The 18,341-nt window shown below is 43.7% G+C and overlaps 1 protein-coding gene across 1 annotated transcript in view; it reads left to right on the forward strand.

Moving 5' to 3' along the window:
- TLL2 (tolloid like 2) overlaps positions 1–18,341 on the forward strand; it is a 117,265-nt gene that overhangs the window by 39,249 nt on the left and 59,675 nt on the right. Inside the window, exons 3-4 of the mRNA XM_012767277.3 lie at positions 4,315–4,392; positions 17,989–18,141. Coding sequence (XP_012622731.1) covers positions 4,315–4,392; positions 17,989–18,141 — 231 coding nt within the window. The remainder of the gene's footprint in view (positions 1–4,314; positions 4,393–17,988; positions 18,142–18,341) is intronic.

Below are 18,341 nucleotides of genomic sequence, written 5' to 3' on the forward strand. Positions count from 1 at the left end.
AGATCAAATATGGGGATATATATGTATTTTTTCAAACATTTTTTTTGTCTTGCAGTCACACCCAAGGAAAAATATATCCCCATAGCCCGAATGCCCTCCTCTCCTTGCCCCCAGTCTTTGTCTGCCTTGGGCTGTTTCTCTCGTCTTTGTTCTGCGATGCCTACAGCTGCGGTCACAGCCAGAGCAACACCTGTCTTAGTGGTTCGCCAGCCTTTTACTGAAACAGAGAACCACTTTCCATCGATTTCTATGTGAGAAATGACTTTTATTAGTGTTCGTTGTGTCTGTCTCCAACTCCAGGTCTTCCATTCGTGGTGGGCTTGGGAGGAGAGGTTGGTGTTAAGAAAATAGGGTGAGATGAGGCTTCCTCTTGCAGGGTTCTCTGAGCAGCAGAGCTCAATGTTAGCTACACCTTTGAATCACCTGGGGAGTTTTTAAAACTCCGTATGCCCAAGCCATGCCACAGGCCAATTGAATAAGAACCTCTGGGGGTGGGACGCAGATGTCAGTATTTTCTTAAAGGCTTCCCAGATGATTCAAAATTGTAGTCAAAGTTGAGAGCCATTGTTGTGAGAATAGCTACCTCCCTCTCTCCATAAAAGCTGATAAAGACAATTTTTTCCAACAGTTAAGCTGAGTTAAAAATAATTGATTTCTGTTTCTAAACACTGCCTACCTGGCTCATTTGTCCATCCCTCCCTCCCTCCCATATTTTATTAGTACCTGCCATGTGCCAAGCCGGGTGCCGGGTATTCACTGTTAGACAAAACTAGATCCCTTCTGTCAAGATGCTAAAAGCTAAAATCTAGACCCTGAGGGCTTGAGCTGAGTAAATGGGAGATCCCAGCAGCTCTGGTGAGGGTGGAGCATGAGCCCAGGGGGCTGTGGGAGCAGAGAAGAAGGGCTAGCGCTGGGCACAGGTGGGAATGGGGTGGCAGGTGGGAACACGGTGGCAGGAGAGGAGACCCGCAGGGCCATAGCACTAAGGCTCCATCGGTCGTGCTGGGAAGTGGGGCTCATCCCGAGGGCCGTGGAGAGACACAGAAGGGCTTTCATCAGGGGAGCGGCCAAACCACATCAACTCCAGGTACATCCCAGTCTCATATAGCACTGGAAGCCTGAGATATGCTGTTCTTTTTTGAAAAAAGATAGAATTGCCTACCTCTTATTGATAAGGACATGTTTTCTCAGCACATGGTCTGTGCCTAATTGGCCCATAGCAAACACTGATTCTTTCCCATCCTCTGTGGGGCACCTGGGCCCCCCGCACTCCTGAGCCTTGCTCCTGTTGCAACCTCAAGCACCAGAAAGCCGAGGGAACCAGAAGTCCTCATCCTCCTTCCCTCCTCTGCCCGTTGCAGAGCCGAATATCAATCTCTCCCAGCCCTGGCTTCCTCAATCACAGCCTCCAGTGCCCCTTGAACCTGGACTGTGCCCAGGTACCCTTGTGAGTCTATTTTTTTTTTTTTTTTGCTCCCACATCGTTTTTGCAGGAACCAAGCAGGTCTAAACTTGCCAACCCCCCATGCCGGGCTTCCAGAGCTTTATGGAATCTCATTTCAAATGCCAGCTCCTGCCCACTACTACTCCGCCATGTATAAAATCGGTGCAGTTACAAAGCCCTCTCATGTCCTCTGGTTCCCATCAAGTTCACTCAGAATAAAAGCCAGGTCCTGAAAGTGGCCTGCAAGGCCCCACATGGGTGACCCTCCAGACGCTCCTCTGCCCACTGACCTACCAGCCCCTCGCTGGTTCCAGTCACGCCACTTCCCTACGCCAAGCGCACTCCCTCCCCAGTCTGCACGCCTGCTGTCCCCTGTTTGGAATGCTCTTCTCCAGACTTCCTCCTTAGTGTTCCCTGCCCCCTCACCCTCATTTATCTTCTTTGTAGCATTTATCAACAGCTGACTTAAATGTCTAGTGGCCGGTTTGTTTATCATTTTCTCCCCTGCCCTTCATCAGAACAGAATTTCCATGAGGTCAGGGTACAGTTTCTTCAGTGTCGTATCCTGAACAACAGAAACAGCGTCTGCCCAGAGCAGGTGCCGGATAAATACTTGTTGAATGAACGAATGCCTAAACAAGCGCATTACCTCATTTGGTCCTGCGACAGCCCATTAGACAGATGGAGAGTGTGGACGCCCGAGTTCTCAGCGGCGCTTTGCACAGCTGGGCGGTGGCTCAGCAGACCGGCCGACCCCTGCGCGCTTCCACGCCACAGGTGGCCATTCCTCTGCTGGGGGACGATTTCATACCATCAGGATTTCCCCCGACCTTTAGCTGGAGAGGAAATGATATCGCAACTGGAAGAATACCCAGAGGGCCGGGAGCTGGCAGCGAACGCCCCGGCAGCTGCAGGGAGCGCGTGAGTGGATTCCGGCTTGGCCAGGAGGCAGGGGCCAGCGGGATGCAGGCGCGGAGCCTCCTGTCCCTGCCTCGCCTTCGCGGGACCTTCTCTACAGGAGGCCCGGAAGCTGCGGCCACTGCCAACAGCGCAGTCACCATCACGCAGAGGGCGGGGGTGGCCTGCATGTCAGGTGTTGGGACACGTGGGACCACGTGGCCGTCTCCAGGGTTGTGTGGACCCAGAGCGGGTTCCCTGTCGGGGAGCGTGGTGCCGCGCGCACCTTGGCTGAGCAGTGCTGGCAGCTGCTGGCTGTGGGCACAGGGAAGATCGCGGGCTTTCTGACCAGGACATGTGTCCTGACCCTGCAGCTCCCCTCATGGGCTGGGTTATCTCTGGGCTAACCATTTTGGGCCTCAGTTTCCTTCTCTGTAAAATGGGCTTACACTGCAGCTGCCATAACGCATTCTCATCAGGGTCAAAGGGGATCCTGGGAACTGCTCTGTAAGCTGCAAGGTTTTAAACAAATGTAAGAAATATTCTTTTGTTTGTAAGGAGATTGTCCTTTGGTTGCTTCCATGTGGTTCCTTGTGTATAATAATCTCTCCAGGACACAGTCTTTGTCCTCAAATTTGCTCCCTGGTGTCACTACCACCCAGTTTCTCACACCCCAAGTGCAGGAGTCACTGGTGGCCCCTCTCAGCCCTCACATGGACCCATCAGCCCCTCCCGTTAGCTCTGCCTGTGACTAAACCCCTAACACGACAGGGCCCGGCGCCTCTCTTGCAGTGCCGGGTCCATGCCACCACCGTCTCTCGCCTGGACCCTTGCAAAGCTCCCTACTGATCACGTGGCTTCCACTCTTGCCTGCCTGTACCCCAGAGCACTCTTGGTAAAATACAAATAAAAACACATCCCTCTCCTGCTTTAAACCCTCCTGTGTAACAAAGAGAATAAAGTCGAAGGCCACAGCCTGGCTGGCAAGGCTCTGTGGGCCTGGCCTTCCTCTCTGGCCAGTGTCCCCTCCCCGTGGTGAGCTCAGACCTGGCCCGGGCTTCTTCCCCATCCTTCCTCTGCTGGGGTGCCCTGGCCCAGATCTCCACGTATGGCCACCTGGATCTTCCTGCCTTTCAGATCTGACCCCCAACACCAGCTCCCCAAGGGCCCCTCCCGCCACGCTCTACCACACACCGAATTACTTGATGCCCTTCTTTGGAGCATTTTCCCAACCTGTAATTATCTTATCCATTTATTTTCTTACTTGCCGTTTATCATCTACCTCCCATTTAGAACACACACATCTTGAGGGCAGGAGCAAGTCTGTCTTGCTCGCTGCTCGATCCACGGTGCTTGGACTTATACCTGGCACGTAGTAGGTCAAATAAATATTTGGTGATTGGCCATCTTCCTGATGGAGACAGATGCTAACACGGTTTACGGATGATGGCCGCTGCAAGCACCACTGTCCTAGGTGGACACAGTGTCTACAGAGTCTAATTTATAAAATAAACACAGCAGTTTCTAAAGGGGACTCACCCCAGGAGGAAACCAAAAAGCCCAAGAGTGCCTCGGATACCAAGGCAGCAGCCACTGACCCCTCATGTGTTCAGCAGCAGCACCAGGTGGACCCCAGACCCACAGGGGTCCTCTTTGCATTTGGCCTTTCTTAGGCAGGTGGGGTGAGAGAGCTGACTTTGGGGTTGCATGTTAACTTTGTAAATTTTACTCTGAGTGCCCTTAAGCCGATCAAAGAGAATAATACTTTTATTCATTGTGAGTGATGTGTGTGGGTATCCAAAGCAGGTTCACTTTTGCCCTTGCGTCTAGATCAGTGCCTGGCACATGGTTGGCCCAACCTTTGTTGAACAAATGTTACTGATCCACGGTGATTCTGATCATCGCCCAGGTGGCTGGGTCTGCTCCCTCATCCCTGATGGGTCCTCACACTCCCTCCTTCTCTGTTCCTTTAGGTGGGCTTGGAGAGCAGCCATCTGAGAACTGGCCAAATGCCACAGCCACGAACACCAGCGTTGAGGAAGCTCGAAAGGGTAATATGAGGCTCCACCAGGTCTTTGGGTACCTTTTGTTTTTTTCAGTTGTGGAAAAATACACATAACATGGATTTAATATTATAACCATTTTAGAGCGTGCCATTTAGTGGCAGTAGGTACGTTCACAATGTCGTGCAACCATCAGCCCTGTCTAGTTCCTGCACTTTTTCATCACCCCTAAAGGAGACGCTGCACCCACTCAGCAGTCACTCCCACGTCCCCCTTCCCCAGTCCCTGGCCTTGGAGAGCTCGTGTTGTGCCTTTTCCTATCTCAGCGGCTGGAATGGACTAGAAGCACTGACGTCTGTGGACACAGTGGGGGTTGGGCGGAGTGTTTCCTCTGTCGAGTGGGGCTGGCTTGCTGCCAGAAGGGGGGATGGAAGGGCGGCATTTGGTGGTCAGGGACCGTACGGCCCTCAGGAAACTCCGCTTTCATGGCTGGACTTTACTGTCCAGTGCGTGGCATACGAGTTGAAGTCCTGACAGGGGAGATGTTGAGGTTTTGGGAACTGGGTGTCTGAGAGAATGAGTGGGCGTGGGAGGCAAGGAAGGGAATTGAAGCTGGAGGGTGCATAGACTAGAGACCCCGTGGGCTGCAGGGGGCGTGGGGACAGGTGAGGGGCTGGCTGCTTTTGGCCAGGGGCCCCTATCAGCCCGGAGCCTGCCTGGAAGCGCCACCCTAGCCCACCTGCGCCCAGACGCTCAGACGTGAGCGTGGTCTGCCAGTTCTTAGAGTTTCTAGCTTGGAGATCACTGGAAGCATCTCATGTTTTGGAGAAGTTTTCCTGTTCAGAAACCGTGCTGGGGGAGAGAGGCTGCGGGGCCTCTGTCTGGCCTGCACCCTGCAGGAATCGGGACTCACAGCTGGCAGCAGCGCTTCTACATGAAGTCACTGCAAAGCAAAAGGGATCATTTTTAGATGCCAGAATCCCATGTTTCGGGGATCCCAATGTAGGGATGAAATAGAAATCATTATTTGCTTTATGTTTTTGCTTTCATGCTATTTTGCATTTTTACATACACATGGCATATATATATATATATATATACAATTTCACACAAATGTATAAATGTGATATCATCATATACTTTTTTTTAGTGTTATTTTTTTCCTTTTTTCTTTAATTTGGCTACCTCCTTTAGTTCCTTTTTTCGATATATCACCTCTCTACTCTGTCCAAGGTAAGCATGCTAATGACTTTGTATACACCCTTCATATTTTTTTCCATGCACATATATTGACATATGCACTTATGTAGAGATATATGTATTTAAACATACATATAAACATAAACATAGACACAGGCTTTGTCATTGTTTTTAAAAAATAAGATCCTATTTGATACACATTTTTAACACATCGTGTTTTTCTCAGCAATACCCCATGGGAAACCCCTCCAAGGCCCTTGTTATGACTTAAATTTATTCTTTTGAATAGTTCCAAAATATTGCTGGTATGGCTGGACCGTAATATTTTCAGTCATTCTCTTATTAATTAGCATTCATTTCAATTCAAGCTTTTGCTGTCATGAATGATACCTGCAGTAAACATTCTGAACATATATCCTTACACACTGAGTATGTTGGGTTTTGATCTTTTTTATTTTTTGAGACAGAGTCTTACTCTGTTTGCTTGGGCTAGAGTACTGTGGTGTCATCATAGCTCACAGCAACCTAAAACTCCTGTGCTTAACTGATCCCCCTGCCTCAGCCTCCTGGGTGACTGGGACTACAGGAGCTCACCATTGCTCCCAGCTAGTTTTACTATATTTAGTAGAGACAGGGTCTCACTCTTGCTCAGGCTGGTCTTGAACTCCTGAGCTCTAGTGATCCTCCCACCTTGGCCTCCTAGAGTGCCTGGACTACAGGTGTGAGCCACCGTGCCCCACCCTTAGTATGTTTTTAATAGATGTTGCTAGATTGTGTTTCAGAAAGTGTAACAATTCACATTTCCATAGCAACTTATAAGCCTTTCCCTATATCTTCACTAGCACTGGGTATTATCAGTGTTTTTAACAAGGAAGCAATGGCTTATTATTATCTAGTTTGTATTTCTATGACTACTGGTGCCCTTGAACATCTTTTCAGATGCACCTTGGGTTTGAATCCCAGCTCAGCCTCTCAGTAGCTATGACTGGATAAGTTATCCAACTCCTCACATGAGGTTCAGAGATAATTAGAAATAATATTTATGCAAAGTGCATGTTTGTTGGTGATTTGGGTGTGTACGTCTAGAACTTGCCTCTCCTGTCCTTTGCCCATTATTATTATTTTTTTTTTGAGACAGAGTTTCACTTTGTTGCCCAGGCTAGAGTGAGTGCTGTGGCATCAGCCTAGCTCACAGCAACCTCAAACTCCCGGGCTCAAGCAATCCTTCTGCCTCAGCCTCCCAAGTAGCTGGGACTATAGGCATGTGCCACTATGCCTGGCTAATTTTTTCTATATATATTAGTTGGCCAATTAATTTCTTTCTATTTATAGTAGAGACAGGGTCTCGCTCTTGCTCAGGATGGTTTTGAACTCCTGACCTCGAGCAATCCGCCCACCTTGGCCTCCCAGAGTGCTAGGATCACAGGCGTGAGCCACTGCACCGGCCGCCCATTATTTTTTATTGGGTTGCTGATCCTGCTCTTATCAGTTTGACTTCTTTTAGAGAGAGGCAGATTCCTTTGTCCTCCCCCCCACCACCACCATTTGACAAATCTGCATTTGTTTCTTAGCTACACAGCTTTTTGCTGGGATCATGTGCTGGGCTCTTTTTTAAATCTTCATTTTTCTGCTTTGCTTATTTAAGTGTATTTTGGCATATGAATTTCGAGGCTCCTCAGATATCTGGTAAACTCAGTGGCACTTCGTTTGGCTATGGGTGACCAGCACTTCAGTGGGAAAAATGAAGCATGGGGCATGGGAATGAGACCAACAGAGTTTGCTGTAACACTGCAGGTATAGATGCCACACGCATTTTTTCCTTCCCTATTTGTGTGATGTGATTTATTGTTGCACAAAAACCATCCCCAAACTTAGTGACTTCAAACAGTGATTTGTTGTCTTTCATGATTCTGTGGATTCACTGGGCTCAGCGGGGTAGTTCTTCAGCTGATGTTGGCTGGGATCACTCATTTGACTGAACTCATCTAGCCAGTGGACTGGGCTGGAAGTTCACACACCTGGTGACCCAGTGGCCCCTGTTCCGTGTAGACTTTCACCATTCAGTTATCTAACCCGGGACCTTTTACAGCAGGTGACTGGCTTCCCAGAGAGAGGAAGCAGAAGCTTCCAGTTCATTCAAGGCCTGGATTCAAAACTCTAAGAATGCCACTTCTGCCGCGTTCTGTGAGTCTAAACAGGCCAAAAGGCTGGCCCAGGTTCAAGGAGAGGGAAATAGATTTCACTCCTTCGTGGGACAGTGGCATGACCTGACAGATAAAGGGACTTGGAGGCCATATTTGGCCATATCTACTACCTTCCCTCATTGCCTCTTATTTGTTCCACAGCAATGGAATTGTCAGAGTTTTTGATTTTTACTAGTATGTTGGCTATAAAATGACCGAACCATAAACTTGGACTGGTCAGATGAACCTTGGTTTGAATCCCAGCTCAGCCTCTCAGTAGCTATGACTGGATAAGTTATCCAACTCCTCACATGAGGTTCAGAGATAATTAGAAATAATATTTATGCAAAGTGCATAGCTAGGCATCTGGAACTTCAGAGATGCTCAGTGAATGTCGCTCTTCCACGTCTTCCTCCCCACCTCCACCTCCAAGAATCATATTATTCAGCACGGAAAGTGCATCATCAACCTCTGGACTGAGATTCCACAGCTGTTCAACAGCTGCACGAAACAATCACAGAGGACAGGAAGGAATCAGGCTGCTGCAGCTCATTACGACTCTGCCTCTAGTTGGGTTGTACACAGTGCTCACGCGGCAACAAGGGATCTTCTTGGGCTTCTAGGGAGGATGATGATAGCACTCCCCCACCACATCCCTACACCCTCAAAGCTGGCTAAATCCATGGTCTGCAGCCCCTCAAAAGACTGGTTTGTTTGAAGAGGAAGGTGAATGTCAGGCCTAGACCAAGCTCTCTAGTCTGTGTACCAGCAGCAGACAGGCAGGGCTGTAAAGCATCCAGGGCAGTCCCGAGGATGGAGGAGACCCCAAGGTCAGGCAAGGCAGGCTCTTCTAGCACATCCCTCCATCCTTCCCACCCTGTCCCTTCAGGACGCTGCTGAGCACCAGCCGGGAGGGCCTCTTATTTCTGTTTGAACTAAAGATAAGACAAGTTGTGTCAATCTCAGATTCCCCTTTAATCACAACTTGCTCCTCCTGCCACCCCTGAAAGAAGAGACCGCCCAGGCAGGAGAAAGCATCTGAGGGAGCCCCAGCGTGCTGGTTTCAGCGGCAGGTTTATTTCCTGGCTTTATGTGGCTCCCCTCAGCCCTGACGGTGGGGATTTATGCCTCCAGCTTTGGGGAGGGGTAAACTGCCGAAATACTCACTCAGCATCACTCCCACCCCCCAGTAGACCCTTTGGTCAGAGGATCTCCCCACCCTCCCCAGAGGAGAACACAGTGTGCATTTCAGGGCTGATAATGGGATTAATGAAATGGAGTGTGCAACTGCTCCATGGATGAAGCTGTGGCTGTTTTGATAGAGCCTGATTTCCAGAACCGTATTCATAAAGAGAATGGACCTTTCATTTTCAGTAACAGTCCCCAAGGGCTTTGTGCTGAAGCAACTAATAATGGAATCAGATTGAATTAGAGAACAGACATCCGAAAAATGTGGGTGCAAAACACCACTCAATGCTGGAATCCCTGATGTTACTATGTCAGTGTACCTGGTATAACCACTGAGCCCGGTGAATTTCAAGCTCTCTTTTTAGCCTGTTCCTAATGCAGACTTCCATGGCTTCTACGGCAGCTGACATGGAGCCCTGACTCACCGCAGGCGTTTGACGTTCATTACCTGGTTCGGTGCAGCCTTGCAGCAGGAAGTGAGGCTTCGAGGGGCACGTGGTTTGTCCAAAGCTACACAGGTAGCACATGGCAGCATTATCTTGAGCTGTAGTCCCCCTGACCCCAAACCCTTTGATCTTAACCTTTGGGCTATATCAGTGGTCCCCAAACTTCACTGAGCTTTATAATCACCAGGGGATCTTTAGCAACCACATGTCTACACTGTAAGGCCGATTGAGCTATGGACTCAGGACAGGGAGGCAGGCACCAGAATATTTCAAAAGCTCCCCAGGTGATTCTAGCTCACAGTCAGGTTTGAGAACCATCATGCAGAATACTCTAGTCTCCCTCTTATTAAGGGGCTCCTCTTTCGTCTTTCAGGATTGCTGCAGGTGAGGTGCATATTTACCCCTCATCCTTGAGTGAGGGTTATGCAGCCGGCTGGACTCCTGGGGTGTTTACTTCCAGTGTGGGAGAGGCCAGTTGCCTAATCTAAAAATTGCAGTTCCTCGCTTGAGAAGGCTGGGTCAGGCCTGGTTCCGTTTGTGACACGGCTGTGCCTTCAGCTGGAAATGGAAGATGGAATCGCAACGGCTGCTTTGCTCTCTTGGAGAGCACAGGGCCTGCTCCCAGAGCCAGAGAATTTAAATGGGCTTTCTCCCTCCCCACCCCACCCCCAGCGTGTTAAATCCTGTCAGACGCCCCTGAGCTCCTCTTCAAATGCAGGACTCTTGGCCATAATAAATAATTACATCCTTCTATTTGGACTCCGATTCCAGATAGTAGTAATCCAAGAAAATCCAATAATGACAGTTGCATTAAGATCCTTCTTCCAGGCTAAGCAGAACATCTGTTTAGACATATTTTTAATCGGCAAATGCTTCCTGTGTTGAGTCCTAAGCAAATTAAATTTCTCACTGGACCGAAGGGGAAGCTGTCATTCAATAACCCATCTCTGGAAATTACACCCTAGTCTCTTTCCAGGTGCACTTAAGATTTTCCCATGCTGACTTGGCTGCATGTAACTGGCCCTTACAATGCCAGGTCACATGTGTTGATAGACAGAGCACAGCTTGCCTGAGAAACGTGGGGCATCTGAGTGTTATTTCTTTGAATAGAGAAGTATTTTTGCCCATTCTCCAAAGGAGATTTGGTGGCAGAGGAAAATTAAGAGACTTGTTGAAAACCATATGGGAAATGAATAACAAACTTCCCCTTGCTACATCGCTGCCTGTGATTACTTAAGACTCGATGATTCTCAGGATGTAAACATTAAGGGCTTCAGCGCTGCCAACATTTTGGAGAGGTTTCCGCCACAGAATTGTTTGGACTGTTGGGCTGTTTATTTTTAGAATAGCTCATCCCTTCTTTAATTCATTCATTCAAAACACAAAAATACTGAATGCTTACTACCAGCCAGGGACCGTGGGGGGTGGAAGAATAGAATGGTGGACAAGCCAGCCACTTTTCCTGGCCTTATGGAGCTTCTAATTTACTGGAACAATTCACATCTTGAAATCTTTTTTTTTTTTTTTTAATTTCAGAATATTACAGGAGTACAAACATTTCGGTTGCATAAATCGCTTTTGTGCCGTTTCAGCCAGAGTTATAAGTGTGTCCATCCTCCAACACCTGAAATCTTGATGCAAGTTGTCATCTAGGGGTGGGATAGCAACTTGCAATACCTGTCGTGGAGGCTGGGCAGGTTGTATAGATGGGGGAAGTGGGCTGGATGGGACAGCAGGAAGCAGGAGAGTCTGGCAAATGGAACACATGCTCTGACTATGGGAGCAGGTGCCTCTTAACTCTGGTGGGTTGTGCCATGATGGAAGATGGGCCTGCCATTGCCAGATCTTTCTGTTTTTTTAAAAAAAAAAACTAGAAAATCTGGATTCTTATGTGAAATCCCTTGATTTTTAAAAGTTGGCTTCCGAAGTGAGATTTTTAAAAAAACATACTGTGGGCCAAAAGTGTCCAGGCCAAACAAAAAACATCTGTGGGTTGGGTTTATCCCAAAGCAGCAAGTGTATGACTTCTGTTCAAGAATTTCTAGCAGTAAAACAATTGTTAGCAAGTTTAAAAATGAATTATTTAATATATACCAACGTTTTGGTTCTGACAATAGTCAACTGAATGAGTAGGGACCCCTGATATGAGCATAGGAATGCTGAAAAAATACAACCTTTTCCCCATCCCAAATTTAAAATACAGTGTAGAGTTCGAAGGAAAGAAAGGTAAATGGCATGCTCAGAAGAGAATAAGGAACATATACTCATAGAACTAAGCTTCAGATGGTGGCAAGATGGGCAAAGGCACTGAAACTGAACCGGGACTTGAAGGACTGGGGGCTGGTGTTTTAATGCCCATGTAATGTCCACCTAAGTACAGGAGACATGGCCTCAGTCCCATGTGAGGCAGGAAGTAAAGACTGAGATCCTCCATACGTTGAATACCCTCAAAAGGCTCAGAGGTGTGGCAATAAATCCTGCTGTCTTTCCTAGGCTCTAAGTGAGAGTAAAACTATCTTCTATGAGAAACTGAATCCCAAAGCTTGTTACTCAGTTCTCAAATTGCACTTCCTATATATAGAAACCCTAAACTGAGAAAGTAACATAAAAATTGATCTGGGACCCATAGCATCCCAAGAGCCCTGAAAAAATGCAAAACAGGGCTGTACCCATGATCTACGGCATATGGGATCCTATGGAAAGGAATAATCTCCCCTAAAAATGAAAACTTTTGAAGCACAAAAAGTTAGTCCATGAGGGAGAATCTGAGACACAATAAATTGGAGAATTATTATCCCAAGATGTAGAAATAATAAAACAATTTGAAGGAGATTATATTAATATATATGACTAAAATGAGTAAAGAGCCAAAGGAAGAATTTGAAACTATAGTGGGGAAGAAAACAGGGCAATGTTAAAGAGAAGAGAAGGCAAATTTACAAAAGTACCAAACAGGTCTTCTATAAAGGATAACTATATTCATTGAAGCTGGAATGAGAGAAATAGCATGTCAGACACAACTGCAGAGAGAATAGGTGAAGTAGAAAATAGATCTTAGGAGGTTATACAAATTTCAGTGCTGAGAGATAAGGAGACACAAAATGTGAAAAAAAGAAGAGACATGGAGGATATAATGACAGTGTTCACTGTGTAATCAGTAGGAATTCTAGGAAATGGAAGAATTTCCACAGAGAGACTGGGGTGGAAGAAATATTCAAGCAGATCATAAATTAGAATTTTCCAAAATTGAAAGCACATGTGAAATTTCAAGAATCGTACCGAGTCCCAAACAGATAATTAAAACAAATGTACATCTAGACATTTATAATTGATGATGAGGAACATCAAAGACAACAAAAGAAGGAAAACAGAACAAAAGATGAAACAGATAACAGGTAAAGGAATGACCATTATACTAAAAAGATACCTCCGACTGGCAACAATGAAGACCACAAGGCACTGTAATACTCTGAAGAAAAAATATCGGTCCACTTACAATTCTAAACATTCCCAGCTGAACTTTGTTCCGAGAGTGAGGATAAAAGATATTTACCGATAATTACTGAGAGAGTTTAATATTCCTGAAGGAATATTAAAAGATGCGTTTCCAGGCAGGAGAAGTGGGATGATGTAAGAAACAGCAGTGAGGAAAGAAATGGGTGAATATGAAGGAAATGTAAATCCTTATTGCAAATAAATAGATAGATAATAGCAATTAATTTGGGGTTTGAAAGCAAGTAAACAATAATGTGAAAAATTGGAGGGTCTTTTTTATATATGCAAATTAAAGTATTTTAAAAGTCTTGTTTCTCAGAATGAGACTGAGAATTTAGGTTTTTTCTAATCTGTCTTCTATTCTAGCTCACTCCTTTTTTTTTTTTTTTTTGAGATAGGGTCTTGCTCTGTCACCCAGGCTAAAGTGCAGTGGCCTCCTCATAGTTTATTGCAACCTCGAACTCCTGGGATCAAGTATCCTCCTGTTTCAGCCTACAGAGTAGCTGGAACTACAGACATTCACCAACATGTCTGTCTAATTTTTTTTTTCTATTTTTTTGTAGAGATGGGTTCTCACTCTTGCTCAGGCTGGTCTCCAACTCCTGCCCTCAAGCGATCCTCCTATCTCGGTTTCCCAAAGTGCTAGGGTTATAGGTGTGAGCCACTGCACATGGCCTCACTAATTCTTTATATTTTGTTAAGTCAAGTATGAGTGTTAAAAATTAAAGACAATACTAAAGAATAGAAAGAAAATAATGGAAATAAAAAGTAAATATAGAAATTTTTAAAATCTAATAGAAAGCAGAAAAGGAACAAAAAAAGAAGAAGGTAAAACAGGCAAAAAGAAAACACAAGACAAAAGGAGAGAAATAAGTTCAGGTATATCAGTTATAAAATAAATGTAATTCACCTGTTAGAAGAGAGAGTCTCTGGTTGATCATCAAGAAAATAATCCCAGCTATTTTTTGTTTTTAAGAGACATACCTAAAACCTAATTAAACTTACTTGCAGAAATCCTCAACAAAATATTAGCAAATAAAATCCAACAATGTATAAAAAAGAATTATACACCATAACCCAGTGGGATTTATTTCAGGTATGTGAGGCTGGATCAACATTTGCAAATCAATCTATATAAACCACATATCTATATCAACCCACATATATAACAAACATATCTAAAAAAGAAAAATCTATGATCACATAAATTGATGCAGAAAAAGCATTTAACAAAATCTAATACCTATTCACAATAAAAACTCAGCAAATTATAAATAGAGGGAAATTATTTTAATTTGATATAGAATATCTACCAAAAAATTCTACAGTTTATATCATAGTTAATAGTGAAAAACTGACTACCCCCTAAAATCTAGAACAAGGAAAGGATGATTGCTCTCATATTCTTACTCAACATAGTTCCAGAAGTTTTAGACACTGTGATGAAGCAAGCAAAATAAATAAATAAATAAAATGTATACAAATTGGAAAGGAAGAAATAAAATTGGAAAAAATAAAATAAAATTGTCCATATTTACAAATGACATGTTTATCTACTATAGAAGATCTGAAGGAATCTACAAGGAAAAAAAATCCAAAAAACTTCTAGAACCAATAAATGAATTCAGCAAAATGGCAGAATACAAGACCAACACATAAAAATTGTTCACATTTCTATATTCTAATGAATATTCAGAAACTAAAATTAAAAGCATAATACCATTTATAATACAATCACACTAAAGAAAATGAAACACTTTATATATATATATGTATATATAAATATATATATATATATGTAACAAAATGTGTACAGGATTTGTATGATGAAAATTAAACAATGCTGATGAAAGAACCCAAAGACCTAAATAAATGGAGAGACATACTGTGACCATGGGTTGGAAGACTGAGTATAATAAAGTTCTCTCCCAATTGATCTATAGGGTTAATGCAATTCCTATCAACATCCCAGCATGGCTTTTTTTGTTTGTTTTTTGTTTGCAGGCATAGACAAGGTTACTCTAAAATTTGTATGGAAAGACCATAAAATTTATATGGAAAGATAGTTAAAACAATCATGAAAAATAAAACTAAAGGGAATAATCACTCTAGCCCATGTTAATTAAGGCATACTATATATTACATTAGCTACAGCGATCCAGACAGCATGGTATTGGCAGAGGGATAAACACATAGATCAATGGACCAGATAACCCAGAAGTAGACCCAATTACTATATGACCCAGTAATCCCACTCTTGGGTATTTGTCCCAGAGAAATGAAAATTAATCTTCACACAAAAACCTGTACATGAATGTACATTACATAATGGCTTTATTTGTAATAGCAGGAAGCAACTCACATGTCCTTCAAGAGGTGTATGGTTAACCAAACTGTGGGACTTGCATACCATGGACTACTACTCAGCAATAAAAAGAAACTGTTCATACATGCAACGACCTAGATGAATCTATCAGTAATTTTGCTGAGTGAGGACAGCCAGTCCCCAAAGGTTATATGCTGTATGATTCCATTTATATGATATTCTTCAAATGACAAAATTTTAGAAACAAAGAACATATTAGTGGTTGCCAGAGTTGGGGGATGAATGGAGGGAATGGGAAAGAGAGGATGTGATTATAAAATAGCAACATGAGGGACCCTTGTGGTGCTGGGATTGGCCAGTATCATGAATGTGGTAGTGAATACACAAACCTATAAGTGTGATACAATTGCATGGAATCACACACACACACACACACACACACACACACACACACACACGTGAGTACAAGTAGTGCTGGGATAACTGAATGAAATCAATGAATTATATCAATGTCCATATCCTAGATGTGATATTTTACTGTAGTTTCACAAAATGTTACCATTGGAGGTCATGGAGTAAAGGTATATGAAATCTCTCTGTGCTATTTGTTACAACTAGGTGTGAATCTGCAGTTACCCTAATAAAAATTTCAATTTACAAAATGCTATTTCATATGTAGTAAAAATAGTGAACTTCAATATTATGATCATTGCAAAGCTTGTTTTATTGTTTGTTCTGGGAAATGTAATTAACTCAGAGAATAACACCTGTTGAATGATTCACTAAAGAAATCACACAAAAAGATTAAAAATAAATGGATAGAAGAAAGCTATGTGAGATAAACACTGATGAAAATAAAAATTACATAGCAATATTAATATCAGACAAAATGTTCATTGGTATGGATAACCATTATTATTATTAGAAAGAAGATCATTAATGATAGAAGAAATAATTCATCTGAACACTTAACAATCCTAAACTTGTATTACTTAACAAACATGACCTTGAATAATCTAGAGCAAATATTAAGGATAAAGAAAACAATGACAGTTCACAATCTTAGTTCTGAAGGTTGATTGAAGCACTTTTCTCAGTAACTGATACACACAGAAGCCAAAAATATTTGTAAAATAGAATATTTGTATAACATATATAATTCATCAATTAGATAGTACATGTTATTGCAAAGACACATGTAACTTTTATAAAAAGCTATCTTGTACTAGGTTACAAAGAAAGGTCTACATACCAAAGAATTAATACTTGGGAGAAAGGGCCAGCCATCTACTGTCAGTAGACCAAATCCATCCTGCCATCTGTTTTTGAAAATAAAGTTTTATTGGAACACAGGCATGCCCATTATTGACATATTGTCTATGACTGCTTTCACACTACAATGGCAGAGTTGTTGCAACAAAGAATATGTGACCCACAGAACTTAAAATATTTACTGTTTGGCCTTTTACAGAAAAGGTCTGCCAACCCCTGCTATGAAGAACAGGGTTTTAGAATACCTTGAAATGTTAGAATTCAGTAACACACACACAGAGACAAATGTTTAGAAATGAAAAATCACACTTCTAAAGAATGCAAAGTTGAAAGAAAAAAGTCTAAATGAAACTTATGTATATATCAATGTCTAACATTAAAAACGTGCATGTCAGAGGGAAAAACTAGTCTTTTCAGCAAATGATGCAAAGACAATTGATGTCTTAGCACATGCTGAGGATGTACCTTCATAATAAAAATAAAACAAGAAGTGTCAACGTGAAATGTTAGAGATATCAACTGTCAAACTTAATACTTAAGGAAATTGGACATTTCATACTTAATAACCTAAAACCACTGATTTGTACACTTTAAAAGGGGGGATATTATGGTGTATAAATTGTATCTCTATTTCTTTAAAAAAGAGAAGAAGCTAGAAAGGAAATGTTAAAAGAAATGAAATAGAAGGAAGTAATAAAATAAATAAAATTAATGTAAGAAAGAAAAGAATCAACAAAACTAAAAGCTGATTTTTAGGGGGAAAGTATAAAAACTAAAGAGAAAATGCTCCAAGTGAGAATAATGAGGGATTTTAAGCAAGTGGACTGAAAGCAAAACTTTACATTGTCTGACTGATGAACAGCATGAATGCGGATTTGGGACGTGGTGGCCACAGGTTTAGCGTCTGTTCCACCACCCACCTCCCCTGTTTCCAGGGCTGTAACACTTGGACTCGGAACCTTCAATCAAGCCTCCATTTGTTTCCCATATTCCTGTCTTCGGGGTCCAGATGTGCTGACAGACTGGGAAGAGCTGGGGGTTTTATGAGGATCTGCTTTTTCCAAGGTTTATCTTACAAAGAATTTATGTTTCCAGAGTCACAGACTGGTCCACTATCTTTGTTGTACTGGGCAAATTGTTTCAAAATTTGCAACACTGACAGAAGTGGTTCAAGGCAAGGGATTGACTCAGCTTGTTCCCCCAAATGTGCGTGTCCGTGAGCAGAAAGCGCACCTGGCCTTGGCCGCCCCCACAGGGCTGTGAGTTGTCTGGGCCACTGGAGTCTGGGGCCTCTATCAAGGTGTCAGACAACCCAGCCCCACTCCCATCACAGGCGTGGTGCACTCACTACACTTACTCTTCCTTCTGTCTAGAAAACTACCCCCCAGGGGTTCCAAAGCCTGAACGGATCCTATACCCACTTTAGCACACTTATTTTAATACTCCTTTTGGGGAATCGTGGATAATGCAATCTTAACCGTCATTCACAGGAGTCGTCAAAGGGCAAATTAATGGTAACCTAACTGTCTTGCAGATGGCAAGGAGAATGCCACACTTCTGCACGGCCCTGAGACCTTGAGTGCTACAGCCAGGTCCTCTCCCCGGGTCCGAAGAGCCACGACCTCAAGGACAGAGAGGATATGGCCCGGAGGAGTCATCCCCTACGTCATTGGAGGGAACTTCACGGGTCAGTAGCCCCAGACAAGGCCTGCTGTGGGGCTGGGGCTTTGCCTCTCTACCATGTTTCCCCGAAAATAAGACCTACCCATAAAATAAGCCCTAGCAGGATTTCTAAGCATTTGCACAATATAAGCCCTACCCCGAAAATAAGACCTAGTGATGGGCGTGGCTACGCAGCGTATCTGCACAACCCGTGCATTTCGTCAC

Source organism: Microcebus murinus, chromosome 14 (genome assembly GCF_040939455.1).
Source record: "Microcebus murinus isolate Inina chromosome 14, M.murinus_Inina_mat1.0, whole genome shotgun sequence".
Taxonomy (NCBI): domain Eukaryota; kingdom Metazoa; phylum Chordata; class Mammalia; order Primates; family Cheirogaleidae; genus Microcebus; species Microcebus murinus.